Source organism: Ambystoma mexicanum, chromosome 6p, assembly GCF_040938575.1.
Source record: "Ambystoma mexicanum isolate Mex_15411 chromosome 6p, UKY_AmexF1_1, whole genome shotgun sequence".
Lineage (NCBI taxonomy): Eukaryota > Metazoa > Chordata > Amphibia > Caudata > Ambystomatidae > Ambystoma > Ambystoma mexicanum.
Window position 1 is genome coordinate 1317796551 of NC_090935.1, and position 24861 is coordinate 1317821411.

Genomic DNA, 24861 nt, shown 5'->3' on the forward strand with positions numbered 1-24861 from the left:
CATGAAAAGTCTTCCTATGCACGATCAACAACTGATGCACTCCCTGAGGCCTAACAACCTCGGTAAACCTATGCACTCCTAATGTGAAAAATGCTCGCCCATCTTGAGATAACTCGGCTAGAAAATATTCAGGACCTGCACTACATGTGCAGAAATGGGATGAAGACGCTGCTGCATGCACCATTCTTCCCACTTAGGAGCTATAACGCTGCATGCCCTAAGGGTGGGAGACGCCCATGAGTCTGATACAATCTGCACGGTGCTCGAAAAGGCCCAGCAATTCCCATCACTGCCTGATACTCTGCACGCCAATCGCTGTAACGACCCAGCCAGCACTAGAGGATGTTCCTGCCCCTCACCACCCCCCGGGTTGCTCAATTGGTTTGGCCGCTCCCTGTGGACTTTCGCCAAGGCCCGCGCCAGCATGATGAACAGGGGAAAGGCATCTTGCAGCGCTCCTGTCCAATTGTAAAGGAAAGCGTCTGTCCCTAGAGACTCCAGATCCAGCCTCCAGCTGTAGTACCTTGCCATCTGTGCGTTCAACCTGGAGGTGAAAAGATCTAAGTCCATCAGCCCCCAGAGGTACTATAACTGTAAGAACACTAGCCTCTGCAACCTCCAATCGCTGGCGTCCTCCAGGTACCTGGAGTTCCAGTCTGCTATCACGTTCTGCTTCCTTGGAAGATATTCGGCTGCCATTTCCAACTTCCTCTCCAGGCATTAATGCCTGAAGTCCTCTGCCATTTCCACTAGCATTCGGGATCGCGTTCCCTCTAACTTGTTTATGTATCGCCCTGCTGAGATGTTGTCCATCTTCAACAGAATGCAGCAATTCACCCTTTCTTTGGTTACAGCCTTCACTGCGAACGAACCCGCTAGCAGCTCTAAACCGTTTATGTTCAGCAGACCACTTTCCTCCTGTCTGCAACAGTCTGCACCTGGTGCCCCAAACGTCCAATTCTATCACTAATTCTGGTAAAAATGGCTTTGCCGTTCCAGGCTTTCATGTTTTGTAACCACCAGTTTAGTTCCACTGTCGCTTCGTCCTCTAACGGTACATATTGATGATATCGCACGCCCCCTTGAAAGTGCCTGATGTTTAGCCTCTGCAGCGTCCTGTAGTGCAGGGCCCCCTGGGAATATTGCTTGGGTCGAGGATGCTAGCAGCCTTACTATCCACGCTAGATTCCGAAGCAAAAATATGTGTCTTCCGAACTGCTATTCACAATTCTTTATTGCCTTCATCTTCTGAAGTGGCAATTCTAACATGGCTTTCCTTGTGTCTATCATAAACCCCGGGAACTCCATCCCCTGCCTCGGAACTAGTTTTGACATCTCTCGATTGGCTAGAAATCCAAGGTCCATCAGCAGGGCACTCGCCCATTGTACCTGATTCACTAATGTCTCTTTGTCCTATGCTAAAATCAGGATATCATCCAGGTAAATTATAATGCTGATCCCCCTACTCCAGCCTGAAGCACGCTATAGTCTGCAAAACCCAAGCATCGCTTGATAGCTTGCGCCATTTGTTTATACATTGTCAGGTCTGCCACTAACCATGGGGTAACCCTTGTTCTGCACACTTACCACCAGCAGAAGTCTGCTGTCTGAAGTTTCCACGACCTCTGCGACCTCGCGGGCCCATTCCTCTGGCTGCCTACTTCCCCAGTATTGGGCTCTGGGTCCCTGGGGTCTCCTTGCAGAGTGAATACGACCGGCTGAGCGGCCCCTGTGCCGGCCGGTCCCAACGAAAACCCACCCAGGAAATATCTCACGGATAAACATCTGGGCTTTATCCAAAGCTGTATAAGTCCCAACGAATCAAAACATTTATTTTGCACAGGCTTCTCCGAAGAGCATACCTTGGGCTGACTCTCCCATCTCATAATTGGCAAGACCTCCCAGCTTGCGGTCTATTGTCAGAAACAGGCTGCGCCGTCTCTCCGAGGACAGAGCACAGCTGGCATTCCCCAGAAAGCAAAATGCCCTGTGCGCCCAACTGGCCACGGCAGTTGACTCTACGGGTTTGCCCGCATCCCTGGCTTTTACTGCTAGGTCCATTATTTTAGCCTGGGGCCCTGCCATGTCCAGAACCTTGTCCTTGCAACTCTTCCAGGCACGGTCAACGCCACATCTCACATCTTTCGTGGCCTTGGTGACAAAGGTGATCATTTTTGTGTCTAGCTCTGGCCTGTGGCATTCTGCCCTCATTCTGAACCGTACTTCTCTTTCGAGTGGCTTACGGATACATTGCGCCATGTATTGCACCTCTCTTGGAAGTGGTGACCATTCGGTCGATTTTGGGTGTCTAATACACGCGGGATCGAACATGTCCCCCATGTCGTCCCCTACCTCTTGACTCACTATGGCTGTACACTTGGGGTTGCTAGGTCTGCTTGCAAAGGTCCACCTTGTCTTCATCACTCAGGGCATCCTCCCCTTCCGCTTCCTCATCCTACGTGGTCTCTCCGCCGCCATCGGCTACCCCAGTGTTTATCACCCCTGGGGTAAGGGTAAGAGGTTCGGCACTGCCGCTCTCCCTAGAAAGGCGCTTTCAATTTGCCAAAAGGGTCGGCAACCTCCTGGGGTGTCTGTTGGGACCCAGCTTTCTGACCCGGGGGTGGTAGAAAAGTGGGGGCTCTTCTGCAGCTTGTCCTCCCCCTTAGCCGCAATCCCTTTCTTGGGTTACTTATATAAGCCCTCTCCCAGGCTGTGGTCTCTCCCTCTTTTGTGGCACCATGCCTTTGGCAGTAATTAGGGATTCCAGGGCCTTAAGGTGCTCCTGAATAGGCTACACCCCCAGTGAAACAGCCACCACCAGTGAGTGCCCCAGGACAAAACAACCCTGCCCTTTTAAAATGTGCCTTCAGGGCCTGAACTGAGCATGTTGCAGTGTCAAGGGAGAACCGTTTCCTCGCGCTCTGTGCACTTATCACCGTGGACCGCAGCTCCAGAAAAACACAGTGTTCCTTGGGAAATGCTTTTTGTCCATGTTCGGACAATCTGACGTGCTGCGGCTTCGTGAGCATCACGTGCTATGCGCACTCTGGGGAGGTCCTTTCCGACTCAGAAGAGTCAACTAGAGGAAAGGATCTCCCCATACTGTGCCTGAGCCGCGGGAGCGCTCCGGTCACCCAATGCGAGCAAGATGACTCGCGGTCACATTGCGCTCCCCGAAGGCTACCCGTGCACAGAAGCACTCCAAAAAACGAGTATGTGGCCGTTCGGCACCCGTAATAACCTCGTCCTGATCATCAAGGGAATTATATAAAGAAAACGGCCATCTGCCACCCATAATAGTTCCCCACAGTAAATATTGGGGGAAAAAAAGCACAAATTACAGTCGCGCCACTTTATAAAAATAGAGAATCGTATGCCGCCCCGTGCCATGTTCGGACAATCTGACGTGCTGCGGCTTCGTGAGCATCACGTGCTATGCGCACTCTGGGGAGGTCCTTTCCGACTCAGAAGAGTCACACTAGAGGAAAGGATCTCCCCAGACTGTGCCTGAGCCCCGGGAGCGCTCCGGTCACCCAATGCGAGCAAGATGACTCGCGGTCACATTGCGCTCCCCGAAGGCTACCCGTGCACAGAAGCACTCCAAAAAACGAGTATGTGGCCGTTCGGCACCCGTAATAACCTCGTCCTGATCATCAAGGGAATTATATAAAGAAAACGGCCATCTGCCACCCATAATAGTTCCCCACAGTAAATATTGGGGAAAAAAAAAAGCACAAATTACAGTCGCGCCACTTTATAAAAATAGAGAATCGTGTGCCGCCCCGTGCCATGCTAAAAACGCCTCTGCACGCTCAAAGCAATTAAAAGGCAATATAATCTCATCATCCTATAACAAACCCATGCAATACTGCTCAGAAGCACAACAGAGCAATAAATAGGGTGACTTATCTGCTTGGAAGAGCAGCAAAAAAAGCAGAGGAGGCACAGGCAGGACACTACATAAGGGCTGTGCTGGTCCAGGATTGGTTGTTTGACAAAAGACAACAGAGACACTGGGGACTTCTGGGCATTTGTAGTGCCATGTAGTGGAAGTTTTGTTTGAGTTTGAATGTTTTATGGTTAAAATAATAAAAAAAAAAACGTTAAGCAGAAAAGAATTAAGATTTAAAGAAGCTGCAATGAAGAGTGGCATTAATGAGTTAAGTATAGTGCTTGCTTCCGGTCTTGTCATAGAATCGGTTTGTTACTTTGCTTTATTCAACACCTCGGTTAAGGAAAAATCATTATAAAAGCTGGCTGGAACAATATGCATCAGTTTCGCCATCTGCTAGGAGAAAAACAAACTTTGCTGAAAATGTTAGGTGGGACATTCCATCTAAAGGAAAGGGCCCCTGCCAAATGAGCAGGACAACATGGTGTCCTGCTCATTTGGCAGGACACCATGTTGTCCCTCCCCCAATAAATTAGGCCCATGCATGCAAAGCTAAAATGTATCAAGCATTGTTCTTCTACTGTGGCAAGCATCATGGGAGATAAAAAGGTTGCAATTTTTGCAACCTAAACACCTGTTAGAACAACAAAAAAATAAAACGCTTCCCAGGCTTACCAGAGGTTTTTGCATGAGAAAAACTGACACTGGACACGCAGACAGGAGCAGGTCTCCTCAGGAGTTATCTCGGGGGAGGCAGGGATGAGAACAAACCAATTGGCTAAGCTAGTTTAGAATCCAAAATGGCGTCTTGTCCTAATCTTACTTTGGGACAGGCCCTGTCCCCTCACCCCCAGAGCAACCACCTGATAATGGTCACATGGACCAATCAGGGAAACGCAGAACCTACAGTCCACACTGAAGCACACTTAAAGGGAGGAGCAACAGAGCTTCAAAACTCATCCAGCACAGCCAGAATTTGTCATTTCGTGTGAAAACTGACAAAGGAAAGTTGGAGTGCCAGAGAGACCGCATGCAACAAGGCTTTATCAGAAGTGGAACCTGTGGAGAGCAGACCAGAAGGAAGCAGCAAAACCGGGGTGACTTGGACCAAGCAGAGTACCCAAGAAAAAGAGAACACAATGTTAAAATGCTGCAGGAAGGAACGCGTGGTGAAATGTTTATAGGAAGATGTGTGTACTAGTAGCAATAGAGTGTGAGAATTACTGGGTAAGAGTAGAGGTACCAGTTCGGTGAAAGAAACCAGAGGTGCCAAGGGGGATGCAAGAGAGAGAGAACAAGTAGTGCTTAAAGAGAGATGAGGAGCAAGCTTTCTTGGAGGGTGGGGGGCGAGAGAGAGAGAGAGAGAGAGAGAGAGAGAGAGAGAGAGAAGTAGGAAACAAGAGATTATAAAGAGAGTGAGGACCATTCTCCAACACTATTTTTGGCCACAAATCTTCTCCTTGCATATTTCTGAACAGCATCCAGACACTTTACAAACAATTAAAAATAAGCACTAGAAAATTATCTTCTTTGTCCGTTGGGATACCAAGAGACAAGGTGGTGCATCCACGCCGACCCCACCACAATAGGTTACATTAATGTGTGTATTTGGGTAGGTGTGTGAAACTGCATTGGGAAAACCCGACAAGATATTGCAGCACACTATACCAGCTTCCTCATTCCGCAGAGGTAGAGACAGCTTACTGAGATAGACTGTATACCCAGGCACTAGCAGTACAGGGCCTCTGCAGCCCCCAAAGAGAGGAGAGGGGCCTGATTAGGACCATCCTACTGAGAACTGTCTTTCCTGATCTGGTTGTCATCGTCCAACAGACGACGTCAATAAGCAATTGCAGACCCAATAAGACACAGGGAGGACCTTAGCCTAATAGCCCCGAACCCCAAAGGGAGATACCATCCCCTTGACAGGCACTAGAAGAGCATCAGGAACAGGGTCTCCCTCGAATCCATACAGACACTCAAACTCACCAATATGCTAACTCTCTCCCCTCTGCACCAACAAACAATAGACTGCAGCTATATCTCTCGATTAATTTGGCCTTGCTGCACACATACTTATACACCTCTATGATCTCCCACAGTCTTTAGAATGCAGCTATACCCCATGAAAATTGGCCTAGCTGCACACATAAGCCCATTCACAAACTCCACTGCCATCAGAATGCAACTACCCAAATAAAATTGGCCTTGCTGCACACACTCTACTGATCTCACACAACCACTGCACCATGCCTAGCACTAGAATTCAGCTAGACACCACTTAATTCGCCCTGTCTGTACACATACCGAGTGCACCCAAGCCCTATTTACTGCAATACTCTTTCTACTGACCTGGAATACGGTCCGCGAGGGCATTCAACCCACAGCGCTTTGGAATCATACGATGGTAAAAGGTGCTATACAAATGCCCAATAACATAACATAACAAATCATCATCCGATTAGTCTCCCATCGGCAATCCACCCAAGAGTAATCCTACTTAGCTTCATGGGGCAGGGCCAGCAAATGCATTCAGGGTGCTAGAATGAAACACTGATTGTATTTGGCTTTACAGCCTGCATGGCCTTGACCCTGCTGCCCCGTGAAGCTAGGCGGGCTCAGCCTTGGTTGGTTTGTGGATGGGAGACATGAGACGTGCACTGGTGTTGTGACAGGGGGTGTAAGCTTCTAATGATGTCAGCTTTAGGGGCGATCTTCAAATGTACTGCTGCAAGGGTACTTGAATTTAGGACGATGGATCAACGGCTAAGATAAGCACAAGATGGTGGCTTCCAACGCACAAGTTTTGCATGTGTAAATGTGAGAAAACCAAAAGGTAAAACGCATAGGAAACATTTACCTGATTGATCGAAATATGCTACAAAATACATGCCCCATCTATTGGCTCAATACAATTTGTGAGAACTTTCCCTTTAAGTGGGCGTTACCAACCATCTCTGCAACACGCAAGTGCGCAGTAACAGACAGTGAACATTTTAATACCAAATGATTTACAGACATTATGGTACCAATAGGTTACAAACCTGGCACTGTGCAAGTTCTTCTGACAGGTTACCGACTTCCTCTTGCAGTAAAAATATCTTGTCTTCATCTTGCTTGGAGGTCATGTTGAGTCAAAATCCAACCTTCAAAGTCTGCTTACAATAAAGAAATTCCACTAAGGAAAGGACAAGAACATATGTTGCAATATATTAGGGCACATTATCGTTTTGGCTTATTGCCAATTCAAAGCTTGATATGAGTACTGATAAAGCCACGCTTTGAAGTCTTAGCCAAAGCAGAAAAATGTTATGGCCTGTTCTAAACAACGTGGGTTAGCTTTTTGTGCACATAAAAACCAAGGCATTTTTAAAATTAGCAGCATTGTTGAACATTATAAAGTATTTATGAATCCGGTTAGTACTGTGGGTAGTTAAAGATTGGGGAAGTGGCTGGCGTAGTACGGGAGTAAATTAGCTGTATGTATGCTTGCAGTGGCATGTGTGAGAAACCTGAGGATACTCTCACATCTACTCCGCAGGGATCTTCTGTTCAGGTGGCCAGGGAAGGGCCATCACTTTTGGATCCTGACCCTGGGGGTGGACAAGTGAGGGAGAATCACCTGGGTAGAGGGTCCTTGGGGATTGGAGAGAGGGTGCCTGAAGGCAAAGACATGGTATCCCTCCTTCACTAACACTGACCTACCCTAGTCTATCTCAGTCAGTCTGCATGGGATAATGTCAGTCCTATCCCATTCTTCCCTGTAGTTGTCCACTGAATACTGAGAAGAGGAAGAGGCAGCTAAGAGTAGTGCACACTTCCTATGGCAAACACCACTCTAATACTGGGACGAAGATGAAAGGGCTGGAGGCATCTAGTAATGGAGATCAGGCATGTCACACTAACAGAGTTTATACAAGGTCAGGCAATTGTGCCTAACCCACATTACCTGTAACTTGTAACCTGTTAGTAATGGTAAAGAGTATAAAAGGTAGAACCCAAAATCAGAGAGAGAGGAGGGAGAGAATCAGTCATTTTGGGACAAGAAGAAGAGATGCCAGCAATGATCCCAGGAGGGACTTTGCAGGACCGGGAATCCTCTTATCGGAAGATGGACAGCAGGTGCTGCCGTACAGCAGAGGAACGAGAAGTGCCATCCGCGCCCAAGCCCTGGTGCAGCTGGAGCTGCAGAAGACGCCAGAGACGCGGACAGTGTGTGAAGCAGAGCAGAGAAGCCGGTGTGTGTATTGAGACGCATCCAGCGGTTGGTTCCCAGTTCTGGGAGAGCTGCCGGGATGAGCTGCAAAGAACTGGTAAGTGTCAGAGGACACTGGGGTGACCGAAGTGCTCTCAAGGGACAACAAATAAGTAACAGTCCACAAGCACAAGTAAATGCTTCCCATTTTGAATAGAATACCAAACTGAAAGAAAGCTACTAGTTGAATATACTACGATGCTATTGTAGTGAGCACAAGTAAAAACTACATACATTGAATACTGAACTGAAAGAAAGCTGCTATTTGAGTAAACTATGATGTGCTGAATGGTGAATGAACACTTCAAGCCAAATAGACACATCAAATGGCACACTGACAATAAAACGCAGTATGAACTTTGAACATCACAATTGCAAAGATAAGAGAGGCTTGTCAATAATAACTGCAAAACTGAGAAAGAGTCAAAAGTGTATGACAAGCCCAGAACCGGTATCAAAGAGTGTTATAAGAAATACAAGTGTGGAAAGTGAAGGCCTGAGGCAGAAAAGCCTATGGAGGGGCCCAATAGCTTTCGGGAGACTCATGGTTGCGTGACCTATGATGGGTGGACGGTGTGGTCTGATAACTGCGCCTAGACTAGGAAACCCTGAATGGTGAACAAGCTGTAAAGAACTGTGAAACAATTGGTGAAGTAATCCTGAAGATGGGACAAACGGACCCAGTATTTTCTTTTGAACTTTAAGCAGATGAAACCAACGTGAGTGTGGTGTTAAAGTCTTGGAGAAGGGAATCCTGAGAGTTAAACAACCAGAGAACTTTGTCTTCGGGAAGGGAGTCCCAGGACCTCCGTTTTGTGTGAACTTTGCTACATTTGAACTTGGAGCAGGTAATTTCAGAACTTAACCAAACACTATTGAAGTGAAGCTTTGTTGGAACTGTACTGAACTTAAAACAGGGAACCCAAGACGAACTGAAGCTGAAAGTAGCTTAGTCTTTACTTTTGAACACTTATACAGGGCTTGCTAAATCTACTAGCCCACTTGCATTGGCGAGGAGATTTTATGAAGGGGAAGTAAAATTTGCATGGTACTCAACCTTGCTGGAGAGTGTGGGGATGTTTGAAACTTTTATTTGACATTTACTGAAAACAAAGTGTATTTGCAGCAAATGGCAAATAAAAGTTTCACTATGAATGGCTGCCTTGTGGGTGGCAGAATTGCACCAAATATGAAGTGTGTTAATGGAGCCATGCCCGATTTTCCAGAAAGCACTGGTGAATATTTTGTTACCGGTTACCTTGGGGCGAGTGCATATCTATTATGTCGAGTATGTAAACTAAGGAACTCGCCCTGCAGGTCTAGTGGGACCTGTTATAGTTCGCTGAGAAGATTCACACACCTTATTTTGTTACAGTTGTGAGGAAAAGCATAGGTTTCTGACACAGACAGACTGTTTCTTTGGACTTTCAGATACAGCCTTTCCTTAGTTTCCCACTATAGAATAGGGAAAGTTGCGCGTTACACCATCCTGATCATTATCAAAGTTTTGTTTAGAACTATACATCTGTTGTCTGTGTCATCTCTCTTTATACCACGCCTGTCTCACCATGCTATATCATCTATTCAATTCATGAAAAACAATGGCTTTTAATCTGCCTTTTCCAGACGTAATATCGCAGGGGAGGCTCGAGAAAATTGGCAGTCTTTGCCGATTATCAAGAACTTGAAGGTGCCAGCCGGTCTGATTAAGAGGGCTGAGATTGATGGAGCAGAGGTCCCACCGCTCCTCGATCTCACAGATCTAAGCCACCTGAGGCACAGTAAGATGCGGGAGGGCTGAGAGGCCTGGGACTGCTACCAAGTGAGCTGGGCACTATATCCCCAAGAATGAGCTGGCCACAAGATTTCGAGGAGTAAGCTGGCCCTTAGATCCATCAATCTAACACCCAGCCCATTCCTCAGGGAGGATGAAATAAGTGAACTTTGCACTATATCGCCCAGATAGAACGTTGCGATCTTGCAACCCGTCTAACAAAACATAGTACCCCTAAGATTCATTTCAGTCCCCATGCTGACAGGAATAACAAAGTTGAACCTGTACTTAAGTTTTGTTGGATCCCTACAAAGCCAAAATAGAGCACAGAAACAGCAGTGGCCAGATGATTTAAGGCCAGCTGAGAAGAAGAGAGTAAGAGGGACGAGCAGACGGTTACACTCAGAGAAATGGCCCTCCTAGAAAGTGAAATATAAGATATTTTACAATGAACTGAAAAACAATTCTCTTCATAGGAACGAACGTGAAAAATGAAATAGGACTGTGCAAAAAGGATTAAGTAACATTATAAGAGTGAAACAGAAGTGAAGGTGTTCAAGCCAAAGTCCTTGGCAATGGAAGAGATGAGAGAGAAAAAGAAATACTGGTAGGTTTATTGACGTATTGTACAGCGGGTCCGTGTGTTCATTGATAGGTACTCACAGCATATGCCATATGTCAGGTGGGACATCCACCCTAGTTAGTTCCCTCATAGAACATGTTAAACACAGTAAGGCCTTTTGCCATTGCCATAAGCACAATACACTCTCACATGCAGAAATTAACCGCTGCACGCACACAAAATCATTCATACAATTAAGAAGAGCCACACAGCCATGCACTGAAACACCCTTAGAGTAAGACATGATGTGTCCATGTACTCGCATCATATGATTATCATCATTATGGTATTTAGTAAATGCGGACCTAGCTTCGAGAAGCAACGGAGCGCTTTACAGAGGTATACAATACTACAGATAGACAACAGAGCACTTTTCAGAGGTAATAACAGAACAGATATACAGCTGGGGGTAGGATACAGAGGGGCACAGAAGAGCTGTTCAGGGTGGCGGGAGCGGAGGGCGAGTCAGGTGGCACAGGGGGTCAATGTGATGGCCTATGTGTTTAGGAGGAGAGACGTCTTGAAGAGGTAGGTCTTAAGTTCTTTTCTGAAATGTAGGCGTGTGGGGGCAAGTCTGATGCTGACAGGGAGGAGGTTCCATAGTCTTGGGGTGAAGTCAGAGAAAGTTTGTTTTCTGGTCCTTTCCTTTTTGCTTTATACAACAATTGTTCCTACTTACCATAAACAATACATTTCCAAAATCGTTCATACAGATCAAAGTACATTTATGTTTTATTCCATGAAACATAGAAAACATTACAAATACATTAGGAAACCCAAACTTGTGGTGTTTCCAATTACTATACAGTACGTATGATGGGAGTAAACATTGAAACAAAGTGCTTATCACAAAAGAACCACTAAAGTGTCAGTGCTTCTGTGCAGAGAAGGTGCAAATCGCAAAGCTACAACAAACCAACAGCAACTAACCATGGGCAAAGATTGTGGTTAGACACAATGTTATCACAGGACAAATGACATTATGACATTAATTATACATAGCCCGTTATGAATTCCCTAAACAATAGGTGGCATAATACGTCCTATTAGGTTTACTCCCATCTAAGGCCAGGGTTGCATCCTGTGTGAGGAACCTGAGTGCATCCTCACTCTTGTCTCCCGGTATCCTCTTCTCGGGTGGACAGGGAAAGGCCATTGCTTTTGGATCCGGACCCTGGGGATGGATATGCGAGGGGGGATCACCTGGGTGTAAGAGACTTGGCGATTGTCTAGAGGACGTCTGAGACATGGAATCCCTCATTTCCATTTCACAATGAACCCTCCATCCCTCAAGCCTTTATAGGCTTTTGTCAGCCCTTTCCGTGTTCTTCCCCAAGGCACACCAGTATGCTACTGGGACGAAGAAGAGGACTAGAGCAACACATCCTCATTTTGTTAATGCAGACACATACCAATGCCCAGCAAGTTACTGAGACGATGAGGAGGACAACAAGAGAAAAGCAAGACTACCGCTTCAGTAGTGCGCGGTCCAGTCCTTTTTGGAATAATCATGGAGGCAGTAACTTTAAAAGCTGCAACAAGATGGAAAGTGTGTCAGCTGTGGGAGTGCGTCCACAAACTGCTTGGTGCAGGCAGACCCCTCTCCAGTGCAGCGGTGGTGGCAAACGGAGAGCTCAAGACCCTGGAAAAGTGCAGAGTTTATGCAGTGGGAAGCGAAGCTAAAGGACGCTGGAGGCCGGTGGCAAGCCATTAGAAGGAGACCAGCATGACTGAGGGAAGTGGTCATATGAGTCCCGAGTTGCAGAGGGAGCATTGTTGGATGAGTTCCGAGCTACGGAGAGCCGCTGGGAGAAGACGCAAGGTACCGCACTGGAAGGAAGAAACCTGTGGCGGCAGAGGACCTCGCAAGAAGCCGTAAGCACCCACCGGTGAGTGTAATCAGAAGGGGGAACACCAGGCTGGCAGGCGAACATATTGTGAAAAAACAGAGGGTGTTTCACGACCTAGTCCCCGGGGATCCCGTACTCAGGTGGCCAGGGAAAGGCCATTACTTTTGGATCCTGACCCTGGGGGTGGACAAGCGAGGGAGGATCACCTGGGTAGGTGTCCTCGGGGAGAAACTTACAATGGTGAAACTTGCAAATGGTTTCCCACAACCATTCTAATCCGTAGCCCTGCTGATTTTATGGGAAACTACAACTCCCATAATTCCTCCCCACTCTGTCTTAACAACAGTACTGCACCGAGAAAGATGAGGAATGAGGCCAGAAAGATCACCTCCCCTAATTCGCATTGGCCCTGTCCCTGTATTGAGACCAGGCAGAGTCGGGCACGTTGCTCTAACAAGGTACACCTGCTACTTATTAACACTTCTAGTGAAGATAAAAGGTGGCGCACACAAGCACACTTCGAGTGAGGCTGGGTAAGAGAAGGAACAGCCCTTCCGAGGGGGGAGGATCAAGAAAAAGTCAGGCAAGATTTCCATGCTTTCAGAGCCATGAGCGTTCGAAGAGCAATGCCGAGTGAGCGGAGGAAAAAAACCTTCAAGTTGCCAGAAAGCGGCCCGTGGCCCTCAAGGGTGAACGGCAAAGCTGGGGAGGAGGCGGTGTTGGTAACAGCCTTGAGCTCCAGGAAAAAGATGAAAGAAATCCCATTAACACCACTGTCGAGTTATCGAAGAGAACAAAAGTCTTGCTGATGTTAAAGTGAAAGTGACTGTGATTTGAAAGTTGAAGGTTGCCTGTGTGCCGATAAAACATGAATGAAGAGAACAATTGGTGAAAGGAAAGAATACAAAGTAACAGAGTGGTCCTGCGAGGTGAAGTCGCACATTTGAAAGTCTCTGAAATGTTTTGAGTGTTGAAAGATGTTACAGCTGAGATCAAAGGGAAGAAAGTATCGACGATAAAGAAAGAAGAATAAGAGGAAAGTGAAATACATGAACTGTGAATACGCCAAGAGGGCAACATATAAGAACTTTGGAGAAGGCATGGAAGGTAAGTTAAAGAGAATAGGAACTACAAGTACCAAGAGGCATTTGTGCTGCAAGAGAAGATTGTGAATTGAAGGATTGTTGCAAGAGAGGTCGAAGGGGTCATGCCGAGGGTTATGTGAATCCCTTGCAGTTTCGAAAGTCTTGGAGAGTGAAAAAGATAAAATGTGGGGACGGGAACCCTCACGAAGGAAAGACAGGCTTCAGCCCGGTAGAGGGAAGCCTGTGCAGAACTGTGAGAAATTGAGAAAGTAAATATGAACTGAATATTGATGGCAAGGCAGGCGAAGCTTTAAGGAAAAGATTGAACTACCAGAAGATGGAAGCCTAAGATTGAACGGTTGAATTGTACCAGTAAGCCAAAGTGGGCAAGACTGATAGAACTGTGCCATCCACTTACCCTTTGTTTTCTTTAAGAGACTCTCTAGGGCCCGTGGGGTTGAACCTGGGGAAGTGAGTTAATGCTAAAGCCATTCTGACATTTCTTTTTGAGAGACTATTTTTCTTTCATATTCCCTTAGTACATTTGTGATTTTGAGAAGGAGGGCAAGGTTAGGTTTTCTTAGTAGAGGCCTTTTTATTGTGACCAGACTGACGTGGACACATTTATTATTTAATGGTCGAGACTACTCCCATTTTCGAGTTAGGGCCAGCTAGGAATTCTACCAACCCAACTAAAACTTTAAATAAAGTTTTTCAAAACCTGTACCCATTGCATCTGTGTCTACTGCTTGATACCCTGTCTTCCTCACATAAGAAAGCAAGTAATGAACACTGATTTAAATGGAAGCACGCATTAATATGAATACCAATTTGAATGAAAATAGATACAAGTAGTTTTTGAATGCCGAACGAAATTAAAGAAAGTTTTCAGCATTTTTGAATTTTGAGAAGTGAAAGAAAGTTTGTAAATCCTTACTGAAACGATGAACTGCATTATTTGGGAAACTAAGCATTGGCAACAGCCAAAATACAAGGAGCTGTATTACCTGGGAAACAAGTGCTGGCAAAGCCAAGAGTTATATGTTATGAGAAACCCATCATTGGTCAAAGCCAAGAAAGTTCAAGGAACTTTATGTTGTAAGGAAACAAGCATTGGCAAGAGCCAAGAGAACATAAGAAAGTGTAACAAGTGCATGGTGGCCAACCAAGCCACTGTACTGTTTTAGGAGAGTGTGACACGTGAATTAAGCAAGCATCACTGTTAAGGAGAAGCAGTGGACCAGTGTTTTGTTGGAAAAGCAGTCAAGCAGGGGTACCGGTTGTGTGACCTGTGATGGGTGGACTGTGTGGTCCGACATCTGCGCCTAGACCGGGTGCCCCTGAAAGGAAAATGTACTGAAAGCACCTGTAAAGAAGCTTGTGTTTTGCAATAACCTTTTATGTGATTTTGAAGTCAAGTGTAAACCGGTGTGTTTTTTTTTTTTTAAAGCTGGAAGGTTTGAATTCTTGGGGAAGGGATCCCCTGTGCTTTTTGAACTATTATGAACTTGGGGAAGGGGAAACTGATTACAAGCCAAGACTAGAAGAAGCTCTAAACTTTATTTTTGAACACCATTCAAATTTGAAGCTAACATCCCTGCACATTGTATGCTGTTATTTAGAGGGCAAGTATAGGTTTTGGACACAGACAGATATTTGTTTTGGACTTCCTGATGCAGACTCTCCTTAGTTTCTTTAGGTAGGGAAATCCCACCTTAGAATAGGGCAAGTTAGGCATTACTCCATCCTGCCTTTTGAGTTAATAAAGCTTTGTGAAATAAACTTGAAACGGTTGTCTGTGTCTGACTCATAATGCCTTCACACCTGTCTGTTATCGGAAGACTTCTGTCCTGCTATGGTGTCCCCCACCTCCTGCCAGCGCAGCAGCAGAAGCTGTTTTTTAGGTAAGCCCTGTGGGGCTTCAGCCTTCCTGTTTTGAAATGAAAATACCTATTAAAGGTGGCCACCTCTGTGGAGCAGAACACATAGATCTTCAAAATGCCTCCTCTGTATGCCCACCCTCTCTGCATCCTGATTGGATGCCTCATGCAGGCATCACCAGTGCCCTTGGGAGCCGGCCCCCCACAAAGGACCAATTCTAAGTACAGGGTTGTATCCTGTGCGGTCCGGTCATGAACGGCATATGGTGCCGTTCTGCTGTCCTGTCCTGCCACATTAGTCAGCTCCTTCCTCACTCCCACTGTGTAGCAGCTCTCTCGCATCCTTATTAGCTTCAATGGAGCCTCGCCCTAGCCTTCACACCTCACAAGTTAAGCGATGCAATGCTATGCTATGACAGCGATCCACAAGCCCCTCACTCGTTATGTTTCTTCTGACCTCCATACTATGTTTTGCCTATCATCAACAAGCTATCCCTGCCACAGTCCTCGCAACACCTATATGACCATTGGATCTGTCCATCTCCTGTGCCAGGTCTCTCCACCTGCTGACTTAACCGCCTACCACCGCCAACTCGATTTCTGCACCCTGCGGTCCCCGTGCTCTCACGAATAGCCAAGCGACTACCCAATGTTAACTGTTCACAGTCCACAGCACTATATCCATCTGCCTGCTTGAGCGTGCGGTGACACCCAGCCATTGCTTTACTCCTGACTCACCCATTTTCATTCCCCTCTTCCCACTCCATTCCTTCCCCGTCCTTCCCTTCCAAGCCAACTCCACTGAGTGAACTTGCACTCACACACCGCTGACTACAAGCCGTAACACACCCCCTAACTCCAGGATACTGCATGCCACTGCCTATGCCATGCGTACTAATCCTTCCATTTCCACCTCCTTCCTTGCATCTCTCTCACCCCGTGGGGATCCTATGCCAAGCAGCTATTCCCCAATCATTCCTAATAGGGTTTGCTTATCCTCCTCACCATCGCTACCCTTTCTATGCAGCAACAAATCCAGCCCACTTACATTTGAAACTGTTACAAATGCTCTAGTACCTACTTCACCATCTCCCACCTCATGCAGTGCCACTGCCATCACACTTCGATGTAAAATAGACATTTCAGCAGTGTCTAATTCAGCACAGCAACTGTTAGAATCGCTCAAGCATCCACACTGCTGTCTCCCACCTCAAAAACAGTGTTAATCCAGCCTCTCAAAGGTTCTGTGTTACAGAACTGCTCGACAGTACCACAAACTCCCTTCTCCTCTACTCCAACCCTGTGTTGCCATGAAACGCCTCCAGAGACTGCGTTCCAGAACACTCCCAATGTCCATCACAACACCTGGACCCACGTGTCCCATCCTTGGATCCACAAGAAGTACCAGGCTCTCCTCCTGTACCGTACCAACTCACAACCATCCAACCAACCCAACTCGCTACCCAGTATCAAAAATGTATCTCAAGTGTGCACGCTCCATTGGTGCCCATGCCACTGACATACATAACCTTATTATTGACCATGACCTTGATAAACTTGCCATTACAGAATCCTGGCTGTGCAATGCATGAGGACCGATATTAACCATATCCATGCCTCTTAACTATTCCATCTTCAGGACTGACCACATCCACGGTCCTCCCCAGGAGCATTCACTTCCCCCAAGTACGAGGGTATGAATTTCTCCTCCTGAAACTCTTAGACCCACAGACAACTTACACCCTCTTCCTCCTTTATCGCCATCCAAGCTCATTAAGTCAACCGGAATCCGATATCCCCCTCATGATTGCTCCTTTAGTTAAACCCTCCACCAAGTTTATAATTCTCAGTGACCTCAATCTGGGATGTAACGATTCTAGTGACAAAGCATTCCTACATGCATAATCCTTACAGGAGATTAATTTTACACAACTAGTCAACTCTCCTACTAGCAGTACGGGGTGCATCCTAGACTGGATTCTTACCAACAATGTTACCCTTGAAATTTCCACCATGTCTCCGATAACTTAGTCTGACCACTTGGTCATCGAAGTTGTTATCCTAGACTCCAATCCTCCTGCCTCTACTGCTCTTGCACCCAGCCCGATCTTGGTCCATAACACTGGCAAACATACACATGAGAGGCTTATGCCCATCCTCTCCTCCCTTCTCACCTCCACACCACTAGCTAAGAGCCCAGAAGCCTTAGCACACCATTACCACCAGAGCCGGGAATAAAACTGGGGAAATATAGTGGGACTATTAGATCTTTCCACAAATGGCATGAGAATGGATCTGTTTCACCAGCCCTTAATCTTTATAAAAAACAAGCCATTCCTGCAGCTCTCTATGGCTCAGAAATATGGGGACATGCTGCCTCAGGGAAACTGGATCTTTATGAACGCAAGTTCCTGAAGAATTTGCTTATACTCCCTGAAAGTTCTCCATCAGCGTTGGTGTATTTAGAATTCAATTTTAATCCAGTGTCGTCTCAGCTGACCCACAAAACCTGCTCTCTATTGGATAATATTGTGGCAAAATGAGGGCCTGAAGAGTTATCGGGACGCACTGTTATATCTAATGGCATTGGAGGGAGGTAAAAGCTTATGCTGGGTGGCCCATGTTTAGAACATCTTGTACGCCCTTGAAGTAGGTGAACTTTGGGAAAATCCTATTGCTTGCTCACAACGGTCTTTCAAGGACTTGGAAAGATTTGCCAAAGACAGTTCAAGGGCCCAATTGGTAATGAAGGCGCAGCCCCTCAAGACTAGGAGAGAATATACTGAATTGGGCTTGGAACAGAGATTCAGGAGGTGTCTAGATTTAATTAATCCAGCATATGAAAGATCCCTGTATTTACGAATGAAGATGGGAATATTACTGGTAGCCTCATTTACTAAATCCTAGAGGAATGTAGAGGGGGGGGGGGACGCCCCACGTGTGGAGCAGTTTGTGAAACCCAGACATTTCTTATTGATTTGCCCCAATACAATAACCTGGAGAAAATTGTATTCGAGACCAGTTTTGAGAGTTGTGCACGTCCGTTGTGTAGTGGAAACTGTGCGGTTTCTAAGAAAATCAGTGTCTCCTAGTGTTGTCTTTGCAACTGCACGATATTTGCACACGGCTTGGTTGCAAATAAAAAGGGCCTTGAAATAGACTTTAAGACTGAGTGTTTTATCCTTTAATCCCAGGTAAATGTAATAGAATCTCAAATGAAGCTGCTAAGGTCCGATGTCTGACTGCCAACACATGGCTTGGGGCTGCGAGTAATGCTCTCCTCTGTTGTACCCGTTTTTATAATGTGATTCTCTTTACAGGCCATTAAGAACTAATTGTGGAATTTTTATTGGCGTATTATATGTGCAATGAAAATGTGATACTTGACTTTTTTTTTTCAAACAAATAATACTTTTTCAAGCAAGCAGAGCCTCCTCCTTATGATGGATCAACATGCTCCCCTTAAATCCAAAAGTCCCAAACCACACAAACCCACTAGCCTCTGGTTTTCTGATGAGCACCTTTACCAAAAGAAAACTCCCAAGTCAACTACGCTAACTTTGCTAAAGCCGCTAAGACCTACAAAAAAACGGTTCTCCCACAAGGCCAACTCTTATAATAAATACCAGTATCTCAAATGCTAGCTCAGATTTTAAAAAACGGTTCTTCATTTTACGAGAATTAGAGAACCCTGCCAGGCCCAACACTCACACTGGGACCGACAAAGAATGGTGTACTACCATTCAGGACACCCTCGCCAACAAAATGGACTTACTTCGCAACAAAATGAATGCCAAAAACAATCCAGCTTGCGTCCAAAGCACCTGTCCCCACTCCTTCTTCCAATCCCTGTACCCCTACAGATACTACACCTTCTTTCTCCCACGTCTCTAAAGGGTACGTCCAGGAAACCATCCTGGCCCTTAAACCCCCAAACTGCAATGGTGACTCCTGTCCACCGCACATAAAACTGTGTGTGCCAACGGTAGAACCAATCATTACGGACTTTGTGAATGCCTCATCTAAGACTTACATTGTTCCCAACTGCATCAAATCTGCTTGGATTACTCCACTCTTTAAAAAACCAGGGTCCACTCAGCCTTTAATTCTTTCGAGGCTGATAAATTGAGTACCACTCTGTGGGATAATAATGTCTTCTGTTATTTGAGAGCTCCGAGACCTATGGGTGTGTAGCGCTATATAAGAAATAAATGATTATTATTATCACATACACTAACTTTGCTGATGATACGCAAATGCTCCTCCCCATCACTGGGAACCACTCTGAGGACACCATAGTCATTAAGAAGATTTACTCCACTGTCTAAAACTGGATGGCCACTATTTCTGAACGACGATAAAACTGAACTACTAATTGTGGATTTCCCTTTTTGCCTCAGCAAGCTTGCCTCGGCTTACTCCTCTATCTCTATTGGTGATACCTCCATCCCAGTCCTCAGAAAAGTTAAAACCCTGGGAGTCTATTTGAATTCTGAACTCAACATGACCAAGCATATCAAGAGCGTATACTGCAAAACTTATTTCCCTGATCAGACAATTCCTGTCCCCAACCAACTGTCTCACGCATGCAAGAGCTATTATCATCAGCAAACGTGACCATTGTAACGTCCTGCTCATGGGCACCTCTGCGACAAACAAATGAAAGCTGCAACTCCTCCAAAACAAAGCTCTTCGTGCAGCCCTGCGTCTGCGCTGGTCTGACCACATTTCGGCTTCCAGACGTGAAGGCCACTGGCCACTCGTTAAAGCTTGAATCGAGTTAGAAACTCTGACACTAGCACATTGCTGTATCTACCCCCATCTACTTAAACAAGAGCATCTCTCCGACACGCCACAGGTCCTCAATGCTCTTCTGACAGCACAGTTACTCCAACATTCAAAAAGGCCAGAGAATGAGGCGTATGTTTTGCTGTCACCGCCCCTTAACTCTGAAATTTGTTACCCCACGCATAAGAGATGAAACGCCCTACACCATCTTCAAGAAACTGGTGAAAACCTGACACATCAATAAATATGAATAATGACACTTGTTTCCACCTTCCCTATCCTACCGGTACCATCTGGCTGCTAGTGTCTATTTTTAACCTGCATACATTGTGCAAACGGTGCGATACCCTTGGGTCTGGGCGTTACAAAAATGATTTAAATAAAGGTCTACTGTATAATAAATGGAAACACAAGTTTTGGTTTCCTAAAGCATTTTTTATGTTTTCTATGTCTCATGGACTAATAAATAAATGTACTTTGATATGTATGAAAGATTTTGGAAATGTTGTATTGTTTATGGTAAGCAAGAACAATTGTTGTATAAATCTGTTTGTGCCTAAACCCCTGTTAATTAAGAGTAGAGACAGTATTTACCTTTTTTCAGCACCGGATTGCAAGTCTGCATGTGTCCTGGCTTCTGGTGGTGCGTTGTCTGCTGGAGATGTGGAGTTTCTCCATGAGGTAGCGGGGTGACTTGAGGGCGACTGCATTATAAATGATGCAGCAAGACTTGAAGGTGATCTATGCATGCAGTGGGCGCCAGTGAAGTTCGTTGAGGGCCGGGGTGATGTGGTCATATCTGTATAGACCCTTTAGGAGGCATGTGGCCGCATGTAGGACACTTCTATGGGGCAAAAGGGAGGACGACAGGAGGCCTTCAAGGCGGGCATTGCACACATCCAGGTGGGATAGGCAAAGTGCTTGAATGGTGGATCTGTAGCTGTCAGGAGGGAGGAAGGGCTTGTCTTTCCACAGGAGGGAGAACCGAGACCAAGCGGTCAGAGTTTTCTTAGCTTTGTGTGTCTTGAAGGAGAGGTGTATGTCGATGTGGAACCCAAGAGACTTGGCAAAGAAGATTAGTTTATGTGTGATGTCCTCAGGGTTCATGGTAGATAGACAGGCTCTGTATGTCTGGGTGTTCAGTGTTGGTGAGGAGTAGGAATTCAGTCTTGGAGGGGTTGAGCTTCAAGTATGCACTGGACATCGAATATTGGATCAACGAGAGGCAGGTTTTGAGCCTGTGGATGTCCCTGATAGAGTCGATCTTGAGGTATATCTGTGTGTTGTCTGCGTATTGGTGGATGTGGATGTTGTGTGTTGCTAGGAGGGCTCCCAGCAGCTCCATGTATAGATTGAAGATCACTGGGGAGGATGGAACCCTACAGAAAGCCACAGGTGACTGGTAGCATTGGCGATCTAGAGGAGTCCATCTGAACTAACTGCTGGCGGTTGGCGAGGTAGTACTTGAACCAGCATAGGACAAGGTTGCTGATCCCCATGCACTGATGTAGGGTGTCCGTGAGCGCCTGGTGGTCTACTGTGTCGAAAGCATCCGAGAGGTAAAGTAGAACCAAAAGGCAGGGGTGGTCGTCAACAAGGATTTTGAGGGCATCGTCGACCACCTGCATGGTTGCCATTCCCGTGCTGTATCTGGATTTGAAGCTGGATTGGTAGGTTTGGAGGAGTTTGTTGGTGTCTATGTGTTGCTGCAGTTGCGTGGCTACCGCTTTCTCAATCATATGTCAGGGGCTAGATACCCCTAGCACATTACAATTCAGATAGTTGTACTACATGTCCCGATTTTGTCAGCACATGCTCCAACAAAAAATATATGTCTTTAACTGACAAGCTAATTCGTAAATTGTGGTGAAAGGGTATTTTGCATTAGGCCGGCTGGAGGTGGTTTTGGACGTTAAGGTATATGTCGGTTTGGACTGGAAGATTCAACTTCCCTAAACTATCCCCTTAGAGACAAGGTGTTGTGCTCTGTTGCGCTAGGTCACTCATTCTTGTGGTCCATTTCCTCCTGGGCCTTCTAATTGGTGAACTTGTCTACCAGAGCAGGTCACGTAGCATAAGACAGCATACAGTGGCAATAGTCTGTAGAGCAGTTCTGCATCTCAGCCTTCATAAATGTGTCTATCCACCAGGTTGCACGGTTCATGAACAAGGCCTGGTGGGGGGAAGATTGGCAGGCTGAGAAGCCCCATAGACAAGGATTTATTTTCGTCAGCTGAGGATGAAGCATTGCTCAATAACAGACGCTTATTGGGGCATATAATGCTCTCCAGAGTGTGGTGACTGCAGGGAGAATAGAAGCCACCCGAGAGGGAAAGCGGCTTGCTGCCTCAGATCATCTTGTGCAAGAATCCCTGACATTTGATGCTATGTCTAGCATGTGTATTGGAGTGGGGGGAGGCTCTCTGAACGTGGGGGGGGCTCTGTGAACAGGGAGGGCAGCTATGAACGGAGGTGTACTGCCTAAAACTACCTGCATTCAGGGGCCCAACAATAAGGTGAAACAAGTAGGCTATAATGTGTGCTCATGTTGTCATCACTGTACTTGATATGCACCTGAAATCCAAAACCGACAGTACGTCACAAGAAAACCACAATGTTGGAACACTTCGATATATCTTCAGATGCGAGTTTGTTAAGTCTTGCCATACACGGAGATAATAAACATTGCTAGGTCTTAGCCATGCAGGCATATGTAAACATCACACCATAAGCATAAGCAAAAGAAATCACCGAGGACCTCAGAAAAACAGTTACTGATAGTCATCACAGGCTTCGATACCAGTCAGCATACAAATAGACAAAGTTCAAGATCACAGTAACACTAATCAGGAGTCGCCGCCCCTACCAAAATCTCCAAGAACAAACTCTTAAAGCATCCACGAATTGACAAACAACAACTGAGTAAAACCCAAAGTCACCTTGTCTAATGTGAGTGTTCGTGACTAAACTATTGGAAAAAAAAAAACCTGCACAAGAATGGTGTTCATTGAAGAATAACCCAGAGGAAGAACCAAAAATGCTGCCTGTCTGAAGATCGCCAAAGAACACACAGAGGATCCAAAAGAATTCCGAAATAACGTTCACTGGAAAGACGAGACAAAAAAGGTAAAATCGCATACATATAGTAACAATGTTTCTTGTAGGCAGGTTTGGATAAGACAGTGTTAGCTGCCCGCATCCGCCACCCCCAAAAAAAGGAAATATCATCACAAAAAACAAAAAACACACACACATTGGTTGCCAATGCCTGCACACCCTGGCTATGACTCAGGCCCATGGATTTTGACACGTGTAGGTAAGCACCCAGCATTCTCCTATTCGCCAGGACCCGATTACCCATGCCTGCCCAACATGGCTATGATATCCATGGCCACTGGGCCTGGTGCCACAGTAGCACCCTCTCCTAACTTTTGCACATCTAGCTGCCACTTCACTGCAGCACTGACTGCCCCCTACCACCAAGCACGTATATCAGGGTCCACCTGCTCTGATCAAAGGCAGCCCTGCTCTATAACTGCTGTTTGTTCTGTCTACCCAACAGAGGCCACTGGTCTTGGCCTGCCAGTGGCCCACTACATATTTAGCGCCGTCTATTTCCATGTTCATATCAGTGGCCAAAGGCCATGGCTCCCTTGTGACAATGTGCAAACACTGTTGCACTATTGCTGTGGTGGTCTTGTACATTCACCTACCTCCCACTCTTGCCCCAAACACATTAGGGGCCCCTCGGTCTGGTCCTCAGGGGCCTACTCCTTATTTAGCGGCACTGTTGTAGGCGTCTCAGTAATGCCATATATCAGTTAAGGACTCATTCACATGACAGACACCATACATAATACATTGCCTCAGATGAGCAGGCGCTGCCATCATATGCCAAGAGCAGCCTGAAATACCCCAGTAATGCCATCTAAAAATAAAGTAAATGACTCTCCTTCCTAGGACATTTACCATGTGCAAGGTACATTCGTATATGAGGAGGTGATGGCATCCAATGCACGTATAGCCTCCAGTGCTTCTGTGATGCCAGTTAATGTTCCATATCTCAGTGTGAAAGATGCAAATGATATAAAAACACAGAATATGGGTGTGAACATCAAACAGCTTAATATTTGTCCTTGCAGTGTCACAGCAAGGACGTCATTTAGGGGTCGCTTGCGACCCCTGTGGTGGCCCTTGCTACCCTTAAAAAAAAAAAAAAGATAATGTAAAAACATATTTTTTTTGTTTTTCTTTTTTGATTAACAAAATGTAAGCTCCTGGGCTGTGGCCAATGCCATGTTGCGCTTTGTTTCTAGAGTTCCTGGCTTTCTTTCTCAGGCTTCTTTAAAAAAATAAAAAATTAAAATAAAAAAAAAATAAGAATAGGAATAACCAATAACTTGCCTTTCTGGAATTCTATACAATATTTGCGAGACCCATAGAAGGTTTATTTCCGGCACACTTCCGAGATGGAGTTCTCGGATTTAGTCTGTTCTTAAACACCTAAAATTCACAGTGCAGACCAAATCCTCCAAAAAGCATTTAGAGCAGAATAAGCATCCATTTCGGACAATGTATTTTGCCTTTTCCGAAGTTGCAGTTATATCAAGTTTTTTTCTGCTGATACATATGGTGATCCATTCTTGTATGAAATGTGTACAGGGATATTGTAACCATATTTTTCATAGTGTACTTAGCAACAATGCTATCCGATG

At 45.9% G+C, this 24861-nt stretch overlaps 1 protein-coding gene across 2 annotated transcripts in view; it reads right to left on the bottom strand.

The window, feature by feature from the left end:
• Positions 1–24861, bottom strand: part of CNTLN (centlein) — a 2346865-nt gene that overhangs the window by 2280110 nt on the left and 41894 nt on the right. For both annotated transcript variants that reach the window (XM_069625978.1, XM_069625977.1), the window contains exon 2: positions 6937–7070. In XM_069625978.1, coding sequence (XP_069482079.1) covers positions 6937–7020 — 84 coding nt within the window. In that variant the 5' untranslated portion in view covers positions 7021–7070. The remainder of the gene's footprint in view (positions 1–6936; positions 7071–24861) is intronic.